Raw genomic sequence first — 18308 nt, forward strand, 5'->3', positions numbered from 1 at the left:
GTGTTTATTCGGATAACGAACGAACCGAACACAATTGAATAAACCACATAATAATCGGTTTAGTCGGATAACCGAACCAAAAAAAAAAAAAACAAATAATTCGGTTTAATTAGCTGAATTCGGTTCGGTTAAAAACATTTCTAATTCGGATTGGTGTTCGGTTAGGGCCAAAACAAAATTCAAAACCATTAATTATAATTCTTGTTGATGAAGATTAAGAACTATAAGTTCGTTTTGTATGATGCATAAACAATTAAAAAGACAAATTAATCGGAGTACTAATTCCGACTAACTTTTTATATCAAAACTCGCAACAATTATCCCATTTAAGATTTAATCTTAATTCGCTCTAACCAATTCGCTCTAAAATTAAACCAATTAAAAGAGTAACTTAATGTCATCCGTTGTTCTCAAAGGAGAGCACGTACCCGATCTAAAGACTAGAGTGTTTCTACTTTCTAGCCACATAAACCAAAGCATGTATCACTTTGAAGCGCTTGTTATTCGTTTATTAGTTAAAGGGGGTTAACTAGTAAGTTTATCATTGTAGTCTATTTTTTTGTCAAGTATTTTGGTATTTTATTGTGTATTCAGTTTATTTGGTTAACGCCAAATTACACTATATCTTAAAATCAAAAGTCGGTGGCTGTCATGTCAAAGCCACCGACCAAAACTAAGATATATACATTACATGATCCACTTTTGGTAAAACTACTCCAAGTGATGTGGTGCTCTCTGTTTTGATGGTAAGGATTTGCTTTTTATTCTTCCGTAGGTTCGAGTTCTTTTCTCAACTCTCTATTGTGATTTTTAATTTGAAGATTGCTTCTTATGTGTTTTTTTTATCTTTTCACCTTTCCAATATCTTTCTTTATTTGATTATTTTGGTTATTGTCTATTCAATTAATTATTTAACTAAATTACATTCTTTTATAGTTAAATAACAAAAATTCAACGATTAAAACACATCCTGATATTCTTTTAGGTATATTACGACTTTTATTTACTTTTATTTTGCTGGTTATCTTTCGATCGTTTTAATGTTTAATTCAGTTTTAAAGTTTTTTTCCCGAACATGTGTCGTTAAACTTTTGATCATATTATGACTTTTATTTAGTGGATTTGTTCTTTGGTTCCTACAACGAACGATTGGTCATATCGTATCAGTATCTTACCATTTACAACATCAACATACCTAACTACAAAAACAACAAAAAATGGTATCCATTTCAGCCCATTATAAATTTTCTTGCAAAACTGAAAAAAGAAACAACCTTACATGTGGAAATGAAACATACGTGAGAGATCTTATTGCCTTTCAACCAACGCATACATCAAATATTCTCATTTCAATCATCAAAAAAAGCCAAGAAACTGTAACTAATAACAACACAAACAACATCATCATCATAGGATCTTTCTCCAAAGCTTAATCCTTGTACTTCATGTCGGCCAACGAGAACCCGGGCATGTCAAACGACCCAGAAAACTTCTCGACGTCAGCCTTAAGTTGTTCAATATCCTTGTTGTTCACCAAACCCTTGTTGAAATCCTTCAACAATTTCCCAAACTCCTTCTGGATGCTTAGAGTGATTTGAATAGCGCGGTGAAGAAACTCGCCAATTTGTTCAAAATCCTTCTCAACTAAACCCCTTGATGTCATTGCAGGTGTACCTGATCACACACACATTTTATTCATATAAAAACACCATCCAAATTCAAAAATACGCATGATATAAAGACAGATTCGGGTAACGAAGCCATACCAATACGAACACCTCCGGGAGCCAAAGCACTACTGTCACCAAACACGGCATTCTTGTTGACGGTAATGTTTGCAAGATCACAAAGCTTCTCAACCTTGTTTCCGGTCAAGCCAAGAGGACGAAGATCCCACAAAACAAGATGGTTTTCGGTTCCACCGGTGACAAGTTTGTAGTCTTTGCTCATCAAGTAGTTACCAAGAGCAACCGCATTGGCTCTAACCTGCTTAGCATAAGCCTTGAATCCGGGTGACATGGCTTGTTTCAAGGCAACGGCTAGTGCACCGATCTGGTGGTTGTGGGGACCACCTTGAAGGGCAGGGAAAACAGCGAAATTGATCTTGTCTTCAAAGTCATAAACTGCATCTTCTGGTTGACCCTTCTTCGGTGGTTTTGGACCTTTACGGTAGAAGATCATACCCGCTCTTGGTCCCCTTAGACTCTTGTGAGTGGTGGTTGTGACTACATCACAGTACTCAAACGGATCTGCAGCTTCCTATCAAACCCGAAACAAATCTTTATTAAAGATCCAGCACACAAATTTCCAATCTCGAATCATAATTAGTAACTTGATAAAAATTAAGTTAATCTGACTAAGCAGGGTCTTGCATTTTCAAATTGCAGTAGAAGATGTAATTTTGCATCTCACAGTTTAGATTCACATGATCCGCATTAGGGTTTTGAATTTGGCGCAGATCTATAGATCTATAGGATGTAAAGTTTGAATCTTTATCAAGTTAAACCAAGATTCAAGATTCGAAATTGGTGTGCGTCAGCACACCAATTCCCAATCTTGAATCATAATTAGCAACTTGACAAAGATTCAAACTTTACATCCTATAGATCTACAGATCTCCACCAAATTCAAAACCCTAATGCGGATCATGTCAATCTAAACTGTAAGATGTGAAATTACATCTTCTACTGCAATTTAAAAATGCAGGACCTTAATTAATCAAATCAACTTAATTTACAAATCCAATAACTTAACCAACCAATGCAGATCAAGAAACCAAACCAACATCATTTGAAACAAAAGCAACCATACCTGAGCAGCAACAAGGCCACTAATATGAGCCATATCACAAAGCATGAGGGAGCCAACCTTATCAGCAATCTCCCTAATCCTCTTATAATCCCAATCTCTAGGGTAAGCACTCCCACCACAGATAATCAACTTAGGTCTAAAGTCCAAAGCTTTCTCCTCCATCTTGTCATAATCAATGTACCCAGTCTCCTTACTCACCTTATACGGCAAACTCTCGAAGTAAATCGAAGTCGCACTTATCTTCTTCCCACCAGATGTATAGTATCCATGCGTCAAATGCCCACCTGATCAACAAACTTTCTTTAGCTCATGTTCGTAAATCGTCACCCGAACACAACCCGTTTAACCCAACCAATTTAATGTATTACATAAAACACATAGTAAAAATATAACAAAATAAAAAATAAACCAAACCTGTTTACACTAAACTCAAACCTACGAACTTCGTGTAAAGCAGATCCAGACCCACTACCCGAACAAAACCTGTTTAACCCGAGTTTTTATATTTTTATTTTTTACACCAACCCACCAATTTAATTTATGACATAAAAATATTACATTAAAAATAAACCGGTTAAACATGTCAACCAGCAAATACACAAACGCGACAAGTTTAGCTAAACGGTTCCCAGTCTACCCCAAAGGCCAAAACTAACCCGAACCAACCCGTTTACACTAAACCAAACCCGTGAATTTCATCTTAAAGAAGAAATGCCTACCTGAAGGCAGATCCAGACCCATGATCCGATCATGGGGGTTCAACAAAGCAGTATAGGCTGCGAAATTGGCGGGAGATCCAGAATACGGTTGAACATTGACACCCCATTTGGTGGGGTCAAGACGGTAGGCTTGTAAGGCGCGTGAGCGGCAGAGGTTTTCGATTTGGTCGATGTACTCATTGCCGCCGTAGTAACGGTTGCCGGGCATGCCTTCGGAGTATTTGTTGGTTAATGGGGAGCCTAAGGCTTCGATGACGGCGAATGAAGTGAAGTTTTCGGATGCGATTAGTTCGATTCCGCGACACTGGCGGCGTTTTTCTTTCTCAATGAGGTCGAAGATCTCTGGGTCGGCGGCGTCTAGGGGGGTGTTGCCCCACACATTAACGGGATCCATGCTGGTTGTGGTTAGAGAGAGAAAGGGGTTTTAGAGAGAGAGTAGTGGTGGTGGTTCGAGTTGTTTCGAGAGTGGGGGTGGGTTTTAATAGGCGAATTGGGGTTTTGGAAAGTACTGTTTTAGCCCTTCAAGTTTTGATACCTTTTATTAATATTTAGAGTTAAATGTCATTTTAGTCCATGTAGTTTGGGACATTTTACCAGTTTAGTCTAAAGGTTTTATTTTTCGCCTGCGAGTTCAAAAAGGTTTTATCGTTGTCATTTTAGTCCACTGACGAGGTGTGACCCGCGTCGCTCACCCGACCCGGTTACAACCTTTTATATTTACATAAATACCCAGAATTATTCTAGAACCTTCCATATCTATAAGGAAGGTGCATAACTAAATCTCCCACTTTTCGGGAAGATCATGTAAATCTCCACCTTATCGGAGCACATCCTAAAATAAGGGAAACCCTAATTGAGAACCTATAAATAAAGACAAATACGTAAGGTACGATCATCTAATTCCCATACACTTTTCCCTTCATATACTTCTCCAAAAGAACGAATACTTATTCTCACGCCGGAGGGTGGTTACAGGAATAACCCCATTCCTGTAACGAGTCCTAACGGTGTTTCTGTTTTGCAGCCACACGTTCGGGTCATTGATCGTTGAAGTTTCCAGAGTTGTTAAGGTCAGTGTTTCTTCATTGGCGCCATCCGTGGGACCAAGCAAGAACAACAAAGAGCTTCATGGCAAGTGATCAGAACATGGCTGGTCAAAGAGCGACGAATGATAATCTGACGCTAGGGGCGGGAGGCATAACCGCCCCAGTATCATCACCGGCCGTTACCAGATCGTTAGATTTGGAGTTCGAGGCGGAGGGGCCACCACCAGGGTTTGGTAACGTTACCACCGTCTCTTCCCAGACCGTGGTTACAAACCCTTACTTTTACATGCCCTCACAAACACAACCCGGAAGGGTGGAGGGAGCAGGCAGCGGCACCTCAGCCCTAGGGGCTGCTATTTCTTCACAGACTTCGCGTCTTTTCTCCACCCCAGTCATCACCTCGGCGAGTCCTAGCATCTTAGCACCTGGAACCAACACTCCCCAATACTACCAACCGTTGATCTCCAGCCCAATGCCACCGTTGTATTCAGCCGCACTCACGGCAGCATTGTCCACCCCGCCTCATCAGCCGGTCATCATGCCAACGGGAGTAATGAATGCCCCTGTCACGCCAGGCAATCAGATGTATTTCCCGGGATATTGCTACGCGCCCCCTTTCGGGTACTTACCCTCATACGGGGGAACAGCCTATCCCCCTCAGGGAATGACACAAGGGATGTCACAGTCGCCCTACGCGGCTTACATGCCGCCGTGGTGGAACTTTCCGAGTCCACAACCAATGTATACTCAGGCGTCAACTGAACCCGTACACGACAGGGAAAACGCGGTCCGACCCCGGTTTACTCCTTTTGAAAACTCCGGTCCAGGAACAGGTCCCGCCCCGGGTGCAAACAACCCACCGGCACAAACAGTGAACTTAGAAGAGGACGAGTTAACCAAGCCATACAAGCCAGTAGATGCAACATTCCGATCTAAATTTACACGCCGTATCGCCGAAGCCCCTATTAAGGAAAAACCAAAGATGCCCCAAACAGTCGGCAAGTACGACGGCCTCACCGACCCGGATGATCACCTTAATCTATTTAAGAGTGCGGGTGAGGTGGCTTGTTGGCCCATGCCCCTTTGGTGCAAAATGTTCGTACAAACCTTAGTAGGAGCAGCGCGAGTATGGTGGGACAGCTTACCCACAGGCGAGATAGACAGTTTCGAGGATCTGGAATCAAAGTTTATCCTACAGTTCAGTCAACAGCGCCGACATACGAAGGATAGGAATGAATTACTCCATATCCGTCGTCGAGACAACGAAACGGTAGAGAATTTTATCATCAGGTTCAATAAAGAAAGCCTGGCGATACCAGGTGTCACTAACGATTTGGCATGCGGAGCTTTCCTCCAGGGGGTTAATGATGACGAATTACTAAGAACGTTGCATGGAAGGGACGGGGTACCCCCGACCATAGACGAGATACTGCGGATTGCCAAAGTATACGTTATACAAGAAAAAGCGGTAGCGGCCAGCCACGCGGCTAACAGAAAGAAAGAAGCCTTGAAGAACCAAGAAGAAAAAGACAATCGGGGGTCTAAAAGTAAACACAGGGGAGACCGATATCAGCGGAACGACAGAGACTCGCGTTACGATAAGCATCGGAGCTCATACTCAAGAAATGAAACGTCAAAACCCCGTTCTGAATATCCCAATCTAAGCAAGACCCCGGCAGAAATTCTGGCCTCGGAAAACCTCAGGCTCAACCCACCAAAGCCACTGAAAGATAACCCGAACAAGGATACGAGCAAGTACTGCGAATACCACAAGGGAAGTGGACACGACACCAACGATTGTTTCCAGCTTAAAAAACAAATCGAGTACTTCGTAAAGTCAGGAAAGTTGGCACATCTGGTGCGAGATATCAAGCAGGGTCCGCCGGTGGTCAAGGAGGAAAATGACAAGGCGGCAGGAAAAAGGCCGCGAGAGTTAAACATGGTCCATGCTGGTATAGGAAGAGGGGCTAAACGGAGTTTCTCCACCCTCGAGCCTTGGATGTTGGCAACAATGACCATCGAACCACGAATGGAAGATTTGCATCTTACCACGGACGCCCTGATCGTTTCCGCGGCAGTAGGAGATTACCGAATGAGGCGAATTTTGGTTGACACCGGAAGCTCAGAGGATATCATATACGAGCACTGTTTCGATAGAATGCAACCGGAGGATAAAAAGCTGCTCGAATCGGTACATGCTCCCATTAAGGGTTTTACAGGGGAAAAGGTGGATCCCATTGGTCAAATCACCTTCCCGGTAACCTTCGGGCAAGCACCCAAGGAAAGAACAATACTACTAACTTTCCTCGTGGTCCGCGCCGAGTCATATCACAATGTAATCATCGGAAGGTTCACTTTGGGGAAGTTAGACGCCATAGTCTCCACGGCAAGAGGTTTTATGAAGTTCCCAACACCGCAAGGTATTGCCACGGTGTTTCGAGATAGAGTTGGAGAAGTATTGGACACCAAACGATGCCGTCAAGGCCCCGCAGGGGTTACAGGGCCAGAGAGGTGGGTACTGAGCACACGCCACCCGGATCAAATGGTCACCATCGGCGATACTCTGTCCCCAGAGGTAAAGAGCAATTTGAAACAATTGCTAAAAAGAAACGTAGACATATTCGCTTTCGAGCACGCCGATATGACCGGAGTCCCTCGCGATAAAGCAGAACATAAGCTCTCCACGCTCCCAGGCATTAAGCCAGTCGCCCAGGGTAAACGCAGTATGGCCCCGGATCGCCGGGCAGCGGTCGTTAAGGAAGTACGCAAGTTAGTGGAAGCTGGAATCCTCAGAGAAACACAGTATCATACCTGGGTGTCTAACCCGGTCATGGTTAAAAAGCCAGATGGCACATGGCGGATGTGCATTGACTTCAAGGATCTGAACAAGGCGTGCCCGAAAGACGCATACCCGTTGCCGGAAATTGATTTAAAAGTTGACTCCCTGGTACCGTATCGATACAAGTGTTTTCTAGACGCATATAAGGGATACCACCAGATCAAGATGGCCAAAGAAGACGAAGAAAAAACAGCCTTTCACACCGACGTCGGCATTTTTTGTTACACCAAAATGCCTTTTGGGCTACGGAATGCGGGAGCCACCTACCAGCGCCTCATGGATAAGGTTTTCGAAACACAGATCGGGCGGAACTTGGAAGTTTACGTAGACGACCTGGTCATAAAAAGCAGCGAAGAGAAACAAATGTTGGCAGACATAGAAGAAACTTTCCAGCGGCTCAGAAAGCATAACATAAAGTTAAACCCAAAGAAGTGCTCTTTTGGGGTTGAAGAGGGAAAATTTCTGGGGGTAGTAGTTACCCACAACGGCTTTAAAGCCAACCCAGAAAAAATAACCGCCATATCGCGGATGCCATCCCCCCGAACGTTGAAGGAAGCTCAAGCCCTAAATGGACGACTGGTAGCAATCAACAGGTTCCTTGCAAGGCACGCTGAAAAATCACTGCCGTTTATAAAAACGCTGAAAGATTGCCTCGACAAAAAGAATTTTAAATGGACGGCAGAAGCGGAACGAGCTTTGCAGGAAATGAAGCGGTTCATAGAAAAACTACCCACGTTGACCGCGCCCAGACACGGCGAAGTGCTAAAAATGTATCTGGCGGCGGCCCACACAGCGGTAAGCGCGGTGCTCACGGTTGAACGAGAAGGGAAACAAACACCCATATACTACATAAGCCGGGTGTTGGCGGGGCCTGAAACACGTTACCCTACACTGGAAAAGCTGGTATTAGCATTAGTACACGCCACCAGGCGATTAAGAAGATACTTCCAGGCACACCGCGTACAGATCTTAACTAATTACCCGCTACAGCAGATCCTGCACAAACCTGAGGTCTCGGGTCGGTTGGCTAAATGGGCTATCGAGTTGGGAGCCCTGGATATCGAATATCAGAAACGCACAGCAGTCAAGGGACAAGTTATCGCCGATTTCTTAGCCGAAATACCAGAAGGAGAGGTAGTCACGGACCCGGTTGTCCAAGACATACCAGAAACGAGCACAGCGAGGCAGACTTGGAAGTTGTACACAGATGGATCGTCTAGTGGTAAAGGGTCTGGGGCAGGTTTGATGCTGATAAGTCCGGACCAAATCAGGCTAATGTACGCCTTACGTTTTGATTTCGAGTGCTCCAATAACGAGGCGGAATACGAGGCGCTACTGGCTGGTCTACGAATGGCAAAATCCATGGGTGCAGCCAGGGTCGACGCATACGTCGACTCACTGCTGGTCAACAATCAAGTCAACGAAACATATGAAGCAAAAGACGAGGCAATGGCGAGATATCTGGCAAAAACCAAAGAGCTCATGAACTCTTTCGATAAAGTCACGCTCAACCACGTGCACAGAGGGAAAAATCAGATAGCAGACGCCTTAAGCAAACTTGCCACCTCCGGCATGGAAAAGGAAGTCAAGGTTGAGACATTACAGACACCTTCAATTGAACCGCGTAGCGTCTCCGCTGTCACAATGGAAGAACCCTGTTGGTATACCCCGATCCTGCTTTTTCTCAAAACCGGCGAACTGCCTCCCGCCAAGGGCGAGGCACGAAAGATTCAAACGAAAGCACTGCAGTACGAGGTCAGCGATGGTGTCCTGTATCGAAAATCTTACCTGGGTCCCCTCCTACGATGCGTCTCCCCGGTTGAAGCGAAATACCTCATCAGTGAAATACATGAGGGTATATGCGGTATACACGCGGGTCCTCGAGCAGTGGTCGCTAAAATTCATAGCGCGGGGTATTACTGGCCCGGGATGCATGAAGACGCCGTCAGAGAACTGAGAAGATGCCTCAGCTGCCAAAAATTTGCCCCTCAAACAATTCGGCCCAAAAATAGTCTAGTACCGGTGACATCGGCTTGGCCTTTTCAGAAATGGGCTGTAGATATTGTGGGACCTTTCCCGCCCGCTCCCGGGAAATTAAAATACTTAATCGTGGCGGTGGACTACTTCACCAAGTGGGTGGAAGCAAAACCCTTGGCTAAGATAACGGCAGAAAACGCCAAAAAGTTTCTCTGGGAACACATTGTATGCAGGTTTGGCCTACCGCTCTACCTGGTAAGTGACAATGGGACGCAGTTCACGGATAGAATTTTTCAAGAATGGTGTGCCGATCTCCACATTCAGCAGATCTTCACGTCGGTAGCACACCCACAGGGTAATGGGCAGGTAGAGCGGACGAACAGAAGTTTGTTAGAAGGTATCAAAAAACGGCTGGGACACGAGGGAAGCTCGTGGGTGGAGGAGTTGCCACACGTCCTTTGGGCGCATCGAACAATGCCCAAGACCAGCAACAACGAAACACCATTTAGCCTTACCTATGGAATGGAGGCTATGATACCTGCTGAGGTAGGGTTACCATCGTTACGCCGTCTCGAAGTAAAAGATAACAATGACCAATCGCTGAGAGAGGGCCTAGATTTATTGGAAGAGAGGCGTGAGGCGGCCGCCATTAGCGAGGCACGTTACAAAAAAGCACTGGAAAAGTATTACAATAAGCGGGTGTCTAAATTAAGTTTCAAGGTGGGCGATTACGTCATGCGCGACAACGAAGCAAGTCGAGCGGAACCAACGGGAAAACTAGGCCCCAACTGGGAAGGTCCCTATGTCATCCAGGAAGACTTGGGTAAAGGAGCCTATCGCCTGTCCCGACTAGATGGCACGCCGGTCCCGCGCAGTTGGAACATCGCACAGCTGAAGAAATGCTATTTGTAATGCCTTGCTCCTAACAGCAAGAGTCAATTACCTTTTCCAGTTCGCATTTGTAACCCATCATGGGATTTTTACTCTTCGTTTATTTTTTAATGCAAGTTTAATAAAGATGCAAGTTCATCTATTACAAAAATTACCATCGCACAATGAATGCATTATCCGGTAGAAACAAAAACAACACCCTTAAACACGAAATATTTTTCATTATAAGTCATAGGGTAACTACAACAAGCGCTTACGGCGGGTATCTTGGTAATAGATACATAAACCGCCTCAAAAAGCAGATAGGCATCATTACATATACATAGCCTATCTCAAAAAATCAAAAACCAAGTACTTGTCCCTGTTTTTAATAAAAACCAAACATAAGGGAACCAAAATACAGAACATGTTCATAAAACACCTATTGATGAAAGATGGGTGCCGTCACCACTGCAGGGGTAGGCACCCCCACATCATCATCGTCTTCCACCACCACCACAGGGTTGACGGCCAAGGGAGCAGTTGAGCCACCAACCATTCGGAACATCAAGCCAGAGGCATCCGTCGGCTGCCCCTTCGTCCGACCACCGGACTGACGTTGGTAGGTCAGACGATATCGCCGTTCAGGGTCCACCTGGATCAAGTCAGTCAACACATCAGCCGATAGCTGCATTCTGGGATCCTCTGGTTGAGGGTCCGGGATAACAAGGCTTTGACATGCTCGGTTGGCACGAACCGGAGCAGCATTTGGGATTGGTCGTCTGCTCCTAAGCATTGATCTTGTTACCGGATGCTGTAACATCAAAAGGCCATCAGCAGCGTCAAGCACCCGAAAGATCTCGGAAAGCCTTTGCCGGTATCGTTTTCTTTCCATGGCACAAACATAAACAAGAATGGAAACGAAGGGTGAATTTATAGCAGTAGTTAACAAGTTTTGACAGTGATGACATCAGGTATATTAATTAAAAGTAATCATCACACATCACAGAGTCATATTTTCAACGACGGCGGTGTCAGAAATCATGACATTTGCATTAATTTGGCTGTCAAATCAAAACGGATAATGGGCACTAAACCCAATTTAAACAGTATCAGCAAGAGTACACAACGAGCAAAACAAATGAATAACGGAATGGTCAGTCTTCTTCGGACTCGTCCGCAGGGTCCAGCATCAGACGTAGCGAGTCTATTCCATCTTCATTAACTTTATCCATCAGATCGCCATAGCAAGGTAGAGGTTCGGTGTACGCAGCTTCAAGAGCCTTCGCCATATCAGCCTGTAACTTATTTTTGAGGGTTTGGAAGTCCGGCGGGACTCTTTCCGCTTGCTGGCAGTCCATGTAGCCTTTAAGTACACCATCATGATGACCAGCTTGGTAGGCAGCGGCGGAAAGACGGTCAATCAGGCTAGTAAAGTGGGACGACTCACGCAGAAATTCAAACGCCCCCACTAGCCCATTAGTTATCAACCAATTCCTGTCTCCCCGCATAGCCGCTAGCTGGTTGGTCAAATCATCGATCTCTGCATGGGATTGTGCCAGCGCGTCCTCCACCTCCCTTAACTTCGAAGACGACGATGCAGCAAGCTTATTGTTTTGGGTGACAAGGGAATCACAATGATCTTGCATCTCCTTGAATTTTGCCTCACGCTCCTCCAACTCTCCCTGCATCAGTCGGATCTTGGTATGACAGGTCTCTACTTCGGTTGTCAAATCCTGGTACCGCTCCTGAACCTGGGACACAAAATCAGTGTCAACACGAAATTTTTCCAATTGGGCCGATAACTCGTGTCTCACCTTCTGAGCCTCTGCCACAGCCTTGCGTTCCAACTCCTCTTGTACATTTTTCGCTTGAGCCAAAACCCTATCTTTTTCCGCCATATCGCGGGCCCATAAGATCCTTTCCTCAGCGAGATGTTCAGTTACCCTCCGCAAATCCTCCTCGGCCTTATTCTTCTCTGACAGAAATCGGGCCTCTTTCAACCCAGCGGTCTGCAGTTGACTTTCGAGGCGATGCTTGTCATCCCTCAGTTCTTGGATAATGACCCGGGCCTCATGAAGTTGGGTGTTATCACGCACCCACCGGCGCCGTATCTCTACCAACCGGCGAGGTAGGGTCACAGAATCTGATATAGACGAATTCATCAAATCCTCATTGTTTAACCCCTCAACATACGCCGCTTCAGCGGGGGGGTACGCCCTCTCAACCCAATGTTGGACAACTGGAGGAAAGATAAGTCGGGAAGATTCAGCAATCTTCCATTGAGGCTGGTAACGTTTATCCTGGGCATGAGGATCCCAACAAACGGTAGGTATAAACAAATCATCAATCAAGCGGGCACCATCGTCAGCAATGCCGCTGCTCGACGCACGATTATCGCCTCCACCCACGCTAGTTGCCTCATGCGCGGTCGACGCGGCAGCAGCATTGGTGTCAAAACCAGCAAACATGTCCTTGGGCGATTCAGGAAGGGTTGTGTCAAAACCACCTGATCGAAGCGAGGGCAGCGGCTCGGAAGTTACGGCTATGGATACCGTAGAACTAGGAATGGGCATGATGCAGCTCACAGCGGGAGCGAATGACGCTGAAACTTGTGGACTCGTAGGCATGCTGGTACTACCAGTACAAGACGCCGCCATAGTCGAAACAACAGTGGATGGCACACCCCCGGATGATATTCCCGCAAAGGTACCTGCACCACAAGACCAGACGGACGCTATCAGCAGGGACACTAGTATGCCATATGGTTATTTAAAATAAAATACCTGGTGAAATTGCACATGCGGCTTGCACCGCCTGAAACGCGCTCAGCGTAGGTGCCACAAAGATTTTCCTCTTTTTCGAAGCACGGCCAGGACTGGTCAGGTCGGAAGTTAAGGAAACTTCACGACTCGCGTTGGGCGTCTCTTCCATCACGGGCACGCTGACAGTGGTTGCTGCAGGTTTTCTCCCAGACAGCTTTAGCCGAATAGGTTTCTTCTCTGATGATGCTGAAGTAGCGGCCGCCATACCCGACAAGGGAGCGATATACTCCAAGGGATCCGTTGGCATCGCCGGTAGAAGAAATTGTTCCAGATGCACTTTCAACACATCTGGTTCCCCTTCATCAAGTCTCCGGTCGTTGGGTTTCAACGCCAGGTGACGTGGTGGATCAACAAAGTCAAACATCCCCCACTCCCCTGCGCAAAATACGTGATTTAATTAATACCGGATTTAAAAATATGTTAACCAGGTGTGGTAATGTAAACATACCTCCATCTTCCCGTTGGAATGAGGGATAACGCCTTATATCCGGCCATAACAGGCTCATACCGGCCATCACTAGCGCCCCTTCTGGAATAATAGTGCACTCAAAGGGGCGGCCACACAGTTTTACATACAGCGCATTTGACGCGTACGAATCTGCAGGGGGAGCATCATCCTTCACTTTATCCTTCGGTCCTTTATCTTGCCAATGCATTTCCCCGGGAATAGCACTGGCATCCAGGTAGAAGAATTTTTTCTTCCAATCCTTGTCTCTAGAACTTGTAGGGATCTCCCTCAGACATGATACTTCGGTATCCCGCCGATCAAAGGTAAAGAAAGGGGATTTCCACACAAGTACGAAGAAAGCCCTAAAGACGATCAGTTCTGGGATATGACCAAGAGCTACGCAGGCATACTCAAATTGTCGAAGTTTCACAAGGCCAAGAGGATGAATTTGAGAAATGTGGATGCGGTAGAAATCAAGCACCAATTTCAAAAATTTGGTGATGGGTAACCGGAAGTTGCAAAACTTGAAAAAATCACTAAACAAAGTGATTTTACCTGCTTTCAGGGGAAAGGCGGTGTCGGTTTTTGACGGCAACACAGGATTCCATTCAGCCCTAATGCCATAATCATGGACCAAATTGTTGAAAGACATCACGCCCCATTTGCACAGTAGTACGTCCATGGAAGCGGCGGAAGAGGACTCGGTCGTTTTTGAAGCCATTGAATAGAGAAGATGGTGATAGAGTAATTTGGGGGTGATTTCTTGAACATCCGTTTAAGGCATCGTCTTTTATAAGATACGAAAACTTTTCAAATTCAAAAATGTGTACGAATCGACGCACGTGTCAATCACGGGAAAAGACAGCTGTCATTGACGAGATGACCCAACTGTCACATCCGCTATTTTCGCCGTCATTTCCAAAGGTCGTCACACAAATCATTACGAGTTTCCCCTTTTTCTTTTTCTCTTAGTCCGACCTAATGGACTCCCTCCATGAGCTCGGACTGGGGGGACATGACGAGGTGTGACCCGCGTCGCTCACCCGACCCGGTTACAAACTTTTATATTTACATAAATACCCAGAATTATTCTAGAACCTTCCATATCTATAAGGAAGGTGCATAACTAAATCTCCCACTTTTCGGGAAGATCATGTAAATCTCCACCTTATCGGAGCACATCCTAAAATAAGGGAAACCCTAATTGAGAACCTATAAATAAAGACAAATACGTAAGGTACGATCATCTAATTCCCATACACTTTTCCCTTCATATACTTCTCCAAAAGAACGAATACTTATTCTCACGCCGGAGGGTGGTTACAGGAATAACCCCATTCCTGTAACGAGTCCTAACGGTGTTTCTGTTTTGCAGCCACACGTTCGGGTCATTGATCGTTGAAGTTTCCAGAGTTGTTAAGGTCAGTGTTTCTTCATCCACCAGGTTAACTTCATCCATTTTTTCTGTTAACGAGAAGGGCAATTCGGTCATTTTATATGTAATTTTGTTAACTAGAAAGACAATTCGGTTATATAAAATTGTCGAATTGTCCTTCTCGTTAACATAAAAAATGGATGAAGTTAACCCGGTGGACTAAAATGGCAACGATGAAACCTTTTTGGACCCACATGCGAAAAATGAAACTTTTGGACTAAAAGGATGTAATTCTGTTAACTGGAAGGGTAATTCGGTCATATAAAATGAGCGAATTGTCTTTATCATTAACATAAAAAATTGATGAAGTTAAAATAGTGGACTAAAATGACAATAGTGAAACCTTTTTGGACCCATATGCGTAAAATGAAACCTTTTGACAAAACTGACAAAATGATCCAAACTAAAAGGATTAAAATGGCATTTTAACTTTAATATTTATTTAAGGGTTTGTTTGGTGTGACACCAAAGTTTGTTTCTTGATTAAAAGGACACTAAAGTGGTTTGTTATGTTATCTTGAATGTGAAGAAAGTTGTGTGGTTAAGTCTTTTAACTTTCATGAAAGTAAGGGTGTCGAGGGTTTTTTTTTTTTTTTTTTTTTTGAAACATGATACAAGGATGATAAGGTTTTGTGCTGAGGTGTTTGACTTATGAAGAAGAAATATTTGGGTTAGCTTGTTTAGTTTGTTTGATTAACTGGTTTATGTTTAAATTGAGGTGTTTAATTTTTAGTCGAAGATGTTAATTTATTTGTTATAACTGACGATATGTTTATGACTTGGTTAACGTAGCTACAACTTGATTACTATTTGTTTGTAAATCATTTTTTACGCATGTGGTTTGTTTAGATAGGAAACTAAACAAGTGTGTTACAAAAGTTTAAGTGTTCGGGTTAAGGTTGATGGATTTTATGCGAATAAACGTATGACTCATGTTTAGGTTAACTAAGGTGCTGTTTGCTTTTGCTTATAACATCTGCAAAATGCTTATGTCTGCAGGCGGGCAGACATAAGATGTTGAAGACTGTTTGTTTTTTTTTTTAAACAGATCTACAAATAGCTTCTTTCATCTTAAAAAAAAAAGCTCAGAACCTTTGCTTCAAACATCTTCACAAAACCTAATCCAAACACCTCACACCACAAAAACTTGTCCCCTGCCACCACCACCTCCGCCACCACCTCCACCACCACCATCGTCAAAACCCACCACCACCAAACTCATCTGTGAGAGAGAGAGAGAGCGTAGAGAGAGAGAGACCTGTAGAGAGAGAGACATGTGAGAGAGAGAGAGAGACCTGTAGAGAGAGAGAGAGAGATCCGTCGGAACAAGGCACCGCTGCTGCCGCCGCCGCGTGTCGCTTCTGCTGCGTCATCACCATCAAACGCCGCCACCACTGTTGGTGGTCGGCTGGTCATCTTCGAGCGAGGGAGAAAGAGATCGAGTGGGTGGGGGTGGTGTGATGGCAGAGGTGGTGCGGTGGTGGTGGCAGAGATGGTGAGGTGGTGCGGTGTTGGTGGTGGTTGTAGAGAGAGAGAGAGAGAGTTTCTAGAGAGAGAGAGCAGAGAGAGAGAGAGCTTGTGTGTGTTGTGTGGTTGAAATTGTTTTTGAAGAAAAAAAAACAAACCCTCTTCTACTTGCAGACTGCAGATATTTGGGCCACATCTTCTCTTGCAGATGCCTGCAGATGTGGTTCGCAGACTACATACATTTTACATCTGAAAAAACAAACAACACCTAATTCGAACGTCAAACTCAACACGATTGCCACATCTACTTCAAAAGGGTAATAGTTGTACCTAATTTACTATAGGTTCAAAGTACAATTTTAACTCTTGAAGTTTTAGTTTTTTATTGATGTTCATTGGATTTTTATATTTGTGTTGTATGAGACACTAAAGTTTGTTTCATCACTAAAAAGACACCAAAGTACGTTGTTATATGATCTCTTCAAGTTTCATCACTTCACATTTTTACTCAAACACCACACAAAAGTAATGTAGTTTTTATTCAAAAAGGTAATAGTTGTACCAAAGTACGTTGTTATGTGACTTATTTAATTAAATAGTTCAGCTTTGAGTTAACATAATTAACCTTTTTATTTAAGGCCAATTGGATTTTAACACCTCTAACTTTGAAGAGTTGGCCGATAACACCCGCAACTAACACTTTGATCTGTGACACCCGAAACTTTTAATTTTATTTGTCATTTCACCACTCAGTTAAAAAATGACTAGCTGAGTTAGTCTTCCATCCTACATAGCATCCTACGTGGACTATAATTGCAGATGTGGCACATTCATGGTATAAAAGCCATCTTCTTCTTCGATTTTAACCCTGCACAAACAAGGGAAACCCTAAATTAAGGCTATACGCATGAATCGACCCAAATCCAAACCCTAATTTGCTTCCTAATTTGATCATCACGAGATCAGAGCAAACCTTCAACTTATTGGCTGATCGACATGTCTACTTCTTCCAACTCTTCATGTAATACCAACCGAATCCCTAAAATATTCATGGTGGACATGGATGGGAAGTTGCATTGTCATCACGAGATCAGAGCTGTTATTCGCGTAGCAGGAAGGAGAAGTGTTCGATGTGGTGCTGAATTTTACGGTTGCTCACAATGGCCGGTAAGTCCTGTGTATCCATGTATTGAATTTAAACTTGTTTTTGAACTGACGACATGATGTTGGTTTGTAGCGAGACGACTGCAAGTTCTTTATGTGGAAAAAAGATTTCGACAAATTATTCGAAGTTCATTCAACTTGCAGCTCAAGTGCAGTTACAAGAAGTGATGCTATGACCGGGAATGAATATAATTTGCAATTGCGGAACAACTTGCTATCTCAAGAGAACAATATGTTGAAACGACAAATTTGTGCGAAAGAATTCATGTTGAAGCAGCAGTTTATGTTTAGTTTGTTTGTTATCATTGCCATGTTGTTTTACGTAGTGTATCGAATTTAACTTGTTTTTTATTGTAAGTTCTTTGAACACATGAATGAATGTAGTGAAGTTGGGCTTTGATGTCTTTATTTGTACCATATGTGCAGACCATTAGACCATTTGCAGACCACAAGAGACTTTGACTTTGAAACAAGTAAACAACTACCAAAACAAGTGTGCAGACCATTTGACCATTTGAAACCACATGTGCAGACCAAAACAATACAACACATGCAGACCATTTGACCATTTGAAACCACATGTGCAAACCAAAACAAGTGTGCAGAATATGCAGAATGACCATATACCCCTGTGACCATATATATGCAGACTAAAACAAGTGTGCAGACCATGCAAACCATTTGACCATTTGAAACCACATGTGCAA

General features: G+C 44.0%; 4 protein-coding genes across 4 annotated transcripts; 1 reads left to right on the forward strand and 3 right to left on the reverse strand.

Annotated features, from left to right (window-relative positions):
• Positions 1-1208: 1208 nt before the first annotated feature.
• LOC110908608 (serine hydroxymethyltransferase 4) lies at positions 1209-3990 on the reverse strand. The gene is made up of 4 exons (XM_022153548.2): positions 3531-3990; positions 2812-3095; positions 1767-2259; positions 1209-1674 (listed from the first exon to the last, which is right to left on the reverse strand). Exons 1-4 carry the CDS (start codon positions 3922-3924, stop codon positions 1430-1432), a joined length of 1416 nt encoding a protein of 471 aa, XP_022009240.1. The 5' UTR covers positions 3925-3990; the 3' UTR covers positions 1209-1429.
• A 7429-nt stretch (positions 3991-11419) lies between these two features.
• Positions 11420-13149, reverse strand: LOC118479316. The gene is made up of 2 exons (XM_035982997.1): positions 12080-13149; positions 11420-12016 (listed from the first exon to the last, which is right to left on the reverse strand). Exons 1-2 carry the CDS (start codon positions 12920-12922, stop codon positions 11420-11422), a joined length of 1440 nt encoding a protein of 479 aa, XP_035838890.1. The 5' UTR covers positions 12923-13149.
• LOC110906890 lies at positions 13035-14256 on the reverse strand. The gene is made up of 2 exons (XM_022151951.2): positions 13536-14256; positions 13035-13462 (listed from the first exon to the last, which is right to left on the reverse strand). The coding sequence occupies exons 1-2, from the start codon at positions 14254-14256 to the stop codon at positions 13035-13037; spliced, it is 1149 nt and encodes a 382-aa protein (XP_022007643.2).
• A 3038-nt stretch (positions 14257-17294) lies between these two features.
• LOC118486507 lies at positions 17295-17941 on the forward strand. The gene is made up of 2 exons (XM_035982998.1): positions 17295-17604; positions 17675-17941. Exons 1-2 carry the CDS (start codon positions 17434-17436, stop codon positions 17939-17941), a joined length of 438 nt encoding a protein of 145 aa, XP_035838891.1. The 5' UTR covers positions 17295-17433.
• The last annotated feature ends 367 nt before the right edge of the window (positions 17942-18308 follow it).

The sequence above is a fragment of the Helianthus annuus genome, chromosome 14 (genome assembly GCF_002127325.2).
Source record: "Helianthus annuus cultivar XRQ/B chromosome 14, HanXRQr2.0-SUNRISE, whole genome shotgun sequence".
In the NCBI taxonomy this organism is placed as follows: domain Eukaryota; kingdom Viridiplantae; phylum Streptophyta; class Magnoliopsida; order Asterales; family Asteraceae; genus Helianthus; species Helianthus annuus.

Bases quoted from the DNA above. Each gene is read 5' to 3' on its own strand.
- LOC118479316 (XM_035982997.1), bottom strand. From the start codon at position 12,922: ATGGCGGCGTCTTGTACTGGTAGTACCAGCATGCCTACGAGTCCACAA. The intron at 12,017-12,079 runs GTGAGACACGAG...TTTGTGTCCCAG, and splicing joins CTGTGGCAGAGGCTCAGAAG to GTTCAGGAGCGGTACCAGGA.
- LOC118486507 (XM_035982998.1), top strand. From the start codon at position 17,434: ATGTCTACTTCTTCCAACTCTTCATGTAATACCAACCGAATCCCTAAA. The intron at 17,605-17,674 runs GTAAGTCCTGTG...GTTGGTTTGTAG, and splicing joins ACGGTTGCTCACAATGGCCG to CGAGACGACTGCAAGTTCTT.
- LOC110906890 (XM_022151951.2), bottom strand. From the start codon at position 14,256: ATGGCTTCAAAAACGACCGAGTCCTCTTCCGCCGCTTCCATGGACGTA. The intron at 13,463-13,535 runs GTATGTTTACAT...TATTTTGCGCAG, and splicing joins ATTCCAACGGGAAGATGGAG to GGGAGTGGGGGATGTTTGAC.
- LOC110908608 (XM_022153548.2), bottom strand. From the start codon at position 3,924: ATGGATCCCGTTAATGTGTGGGGCAACACCCCCCTAGACGCCGCCGAC. The intron at 2,260-2,811 runs GTATGGTTGCTT...CGGGTTTGATAG, and splicing joins GTGGCCTTGTTGCTGCTCAG to GAAGCTGCAGATCCGTTTGA. The intron at 1,675-1,766 runs GTATGGCTTCGT...GTGTGTGATCAG, and splicing joins TCCCGGAGGTGTTCGTATTG to GTACACCTGCAATGACATCA.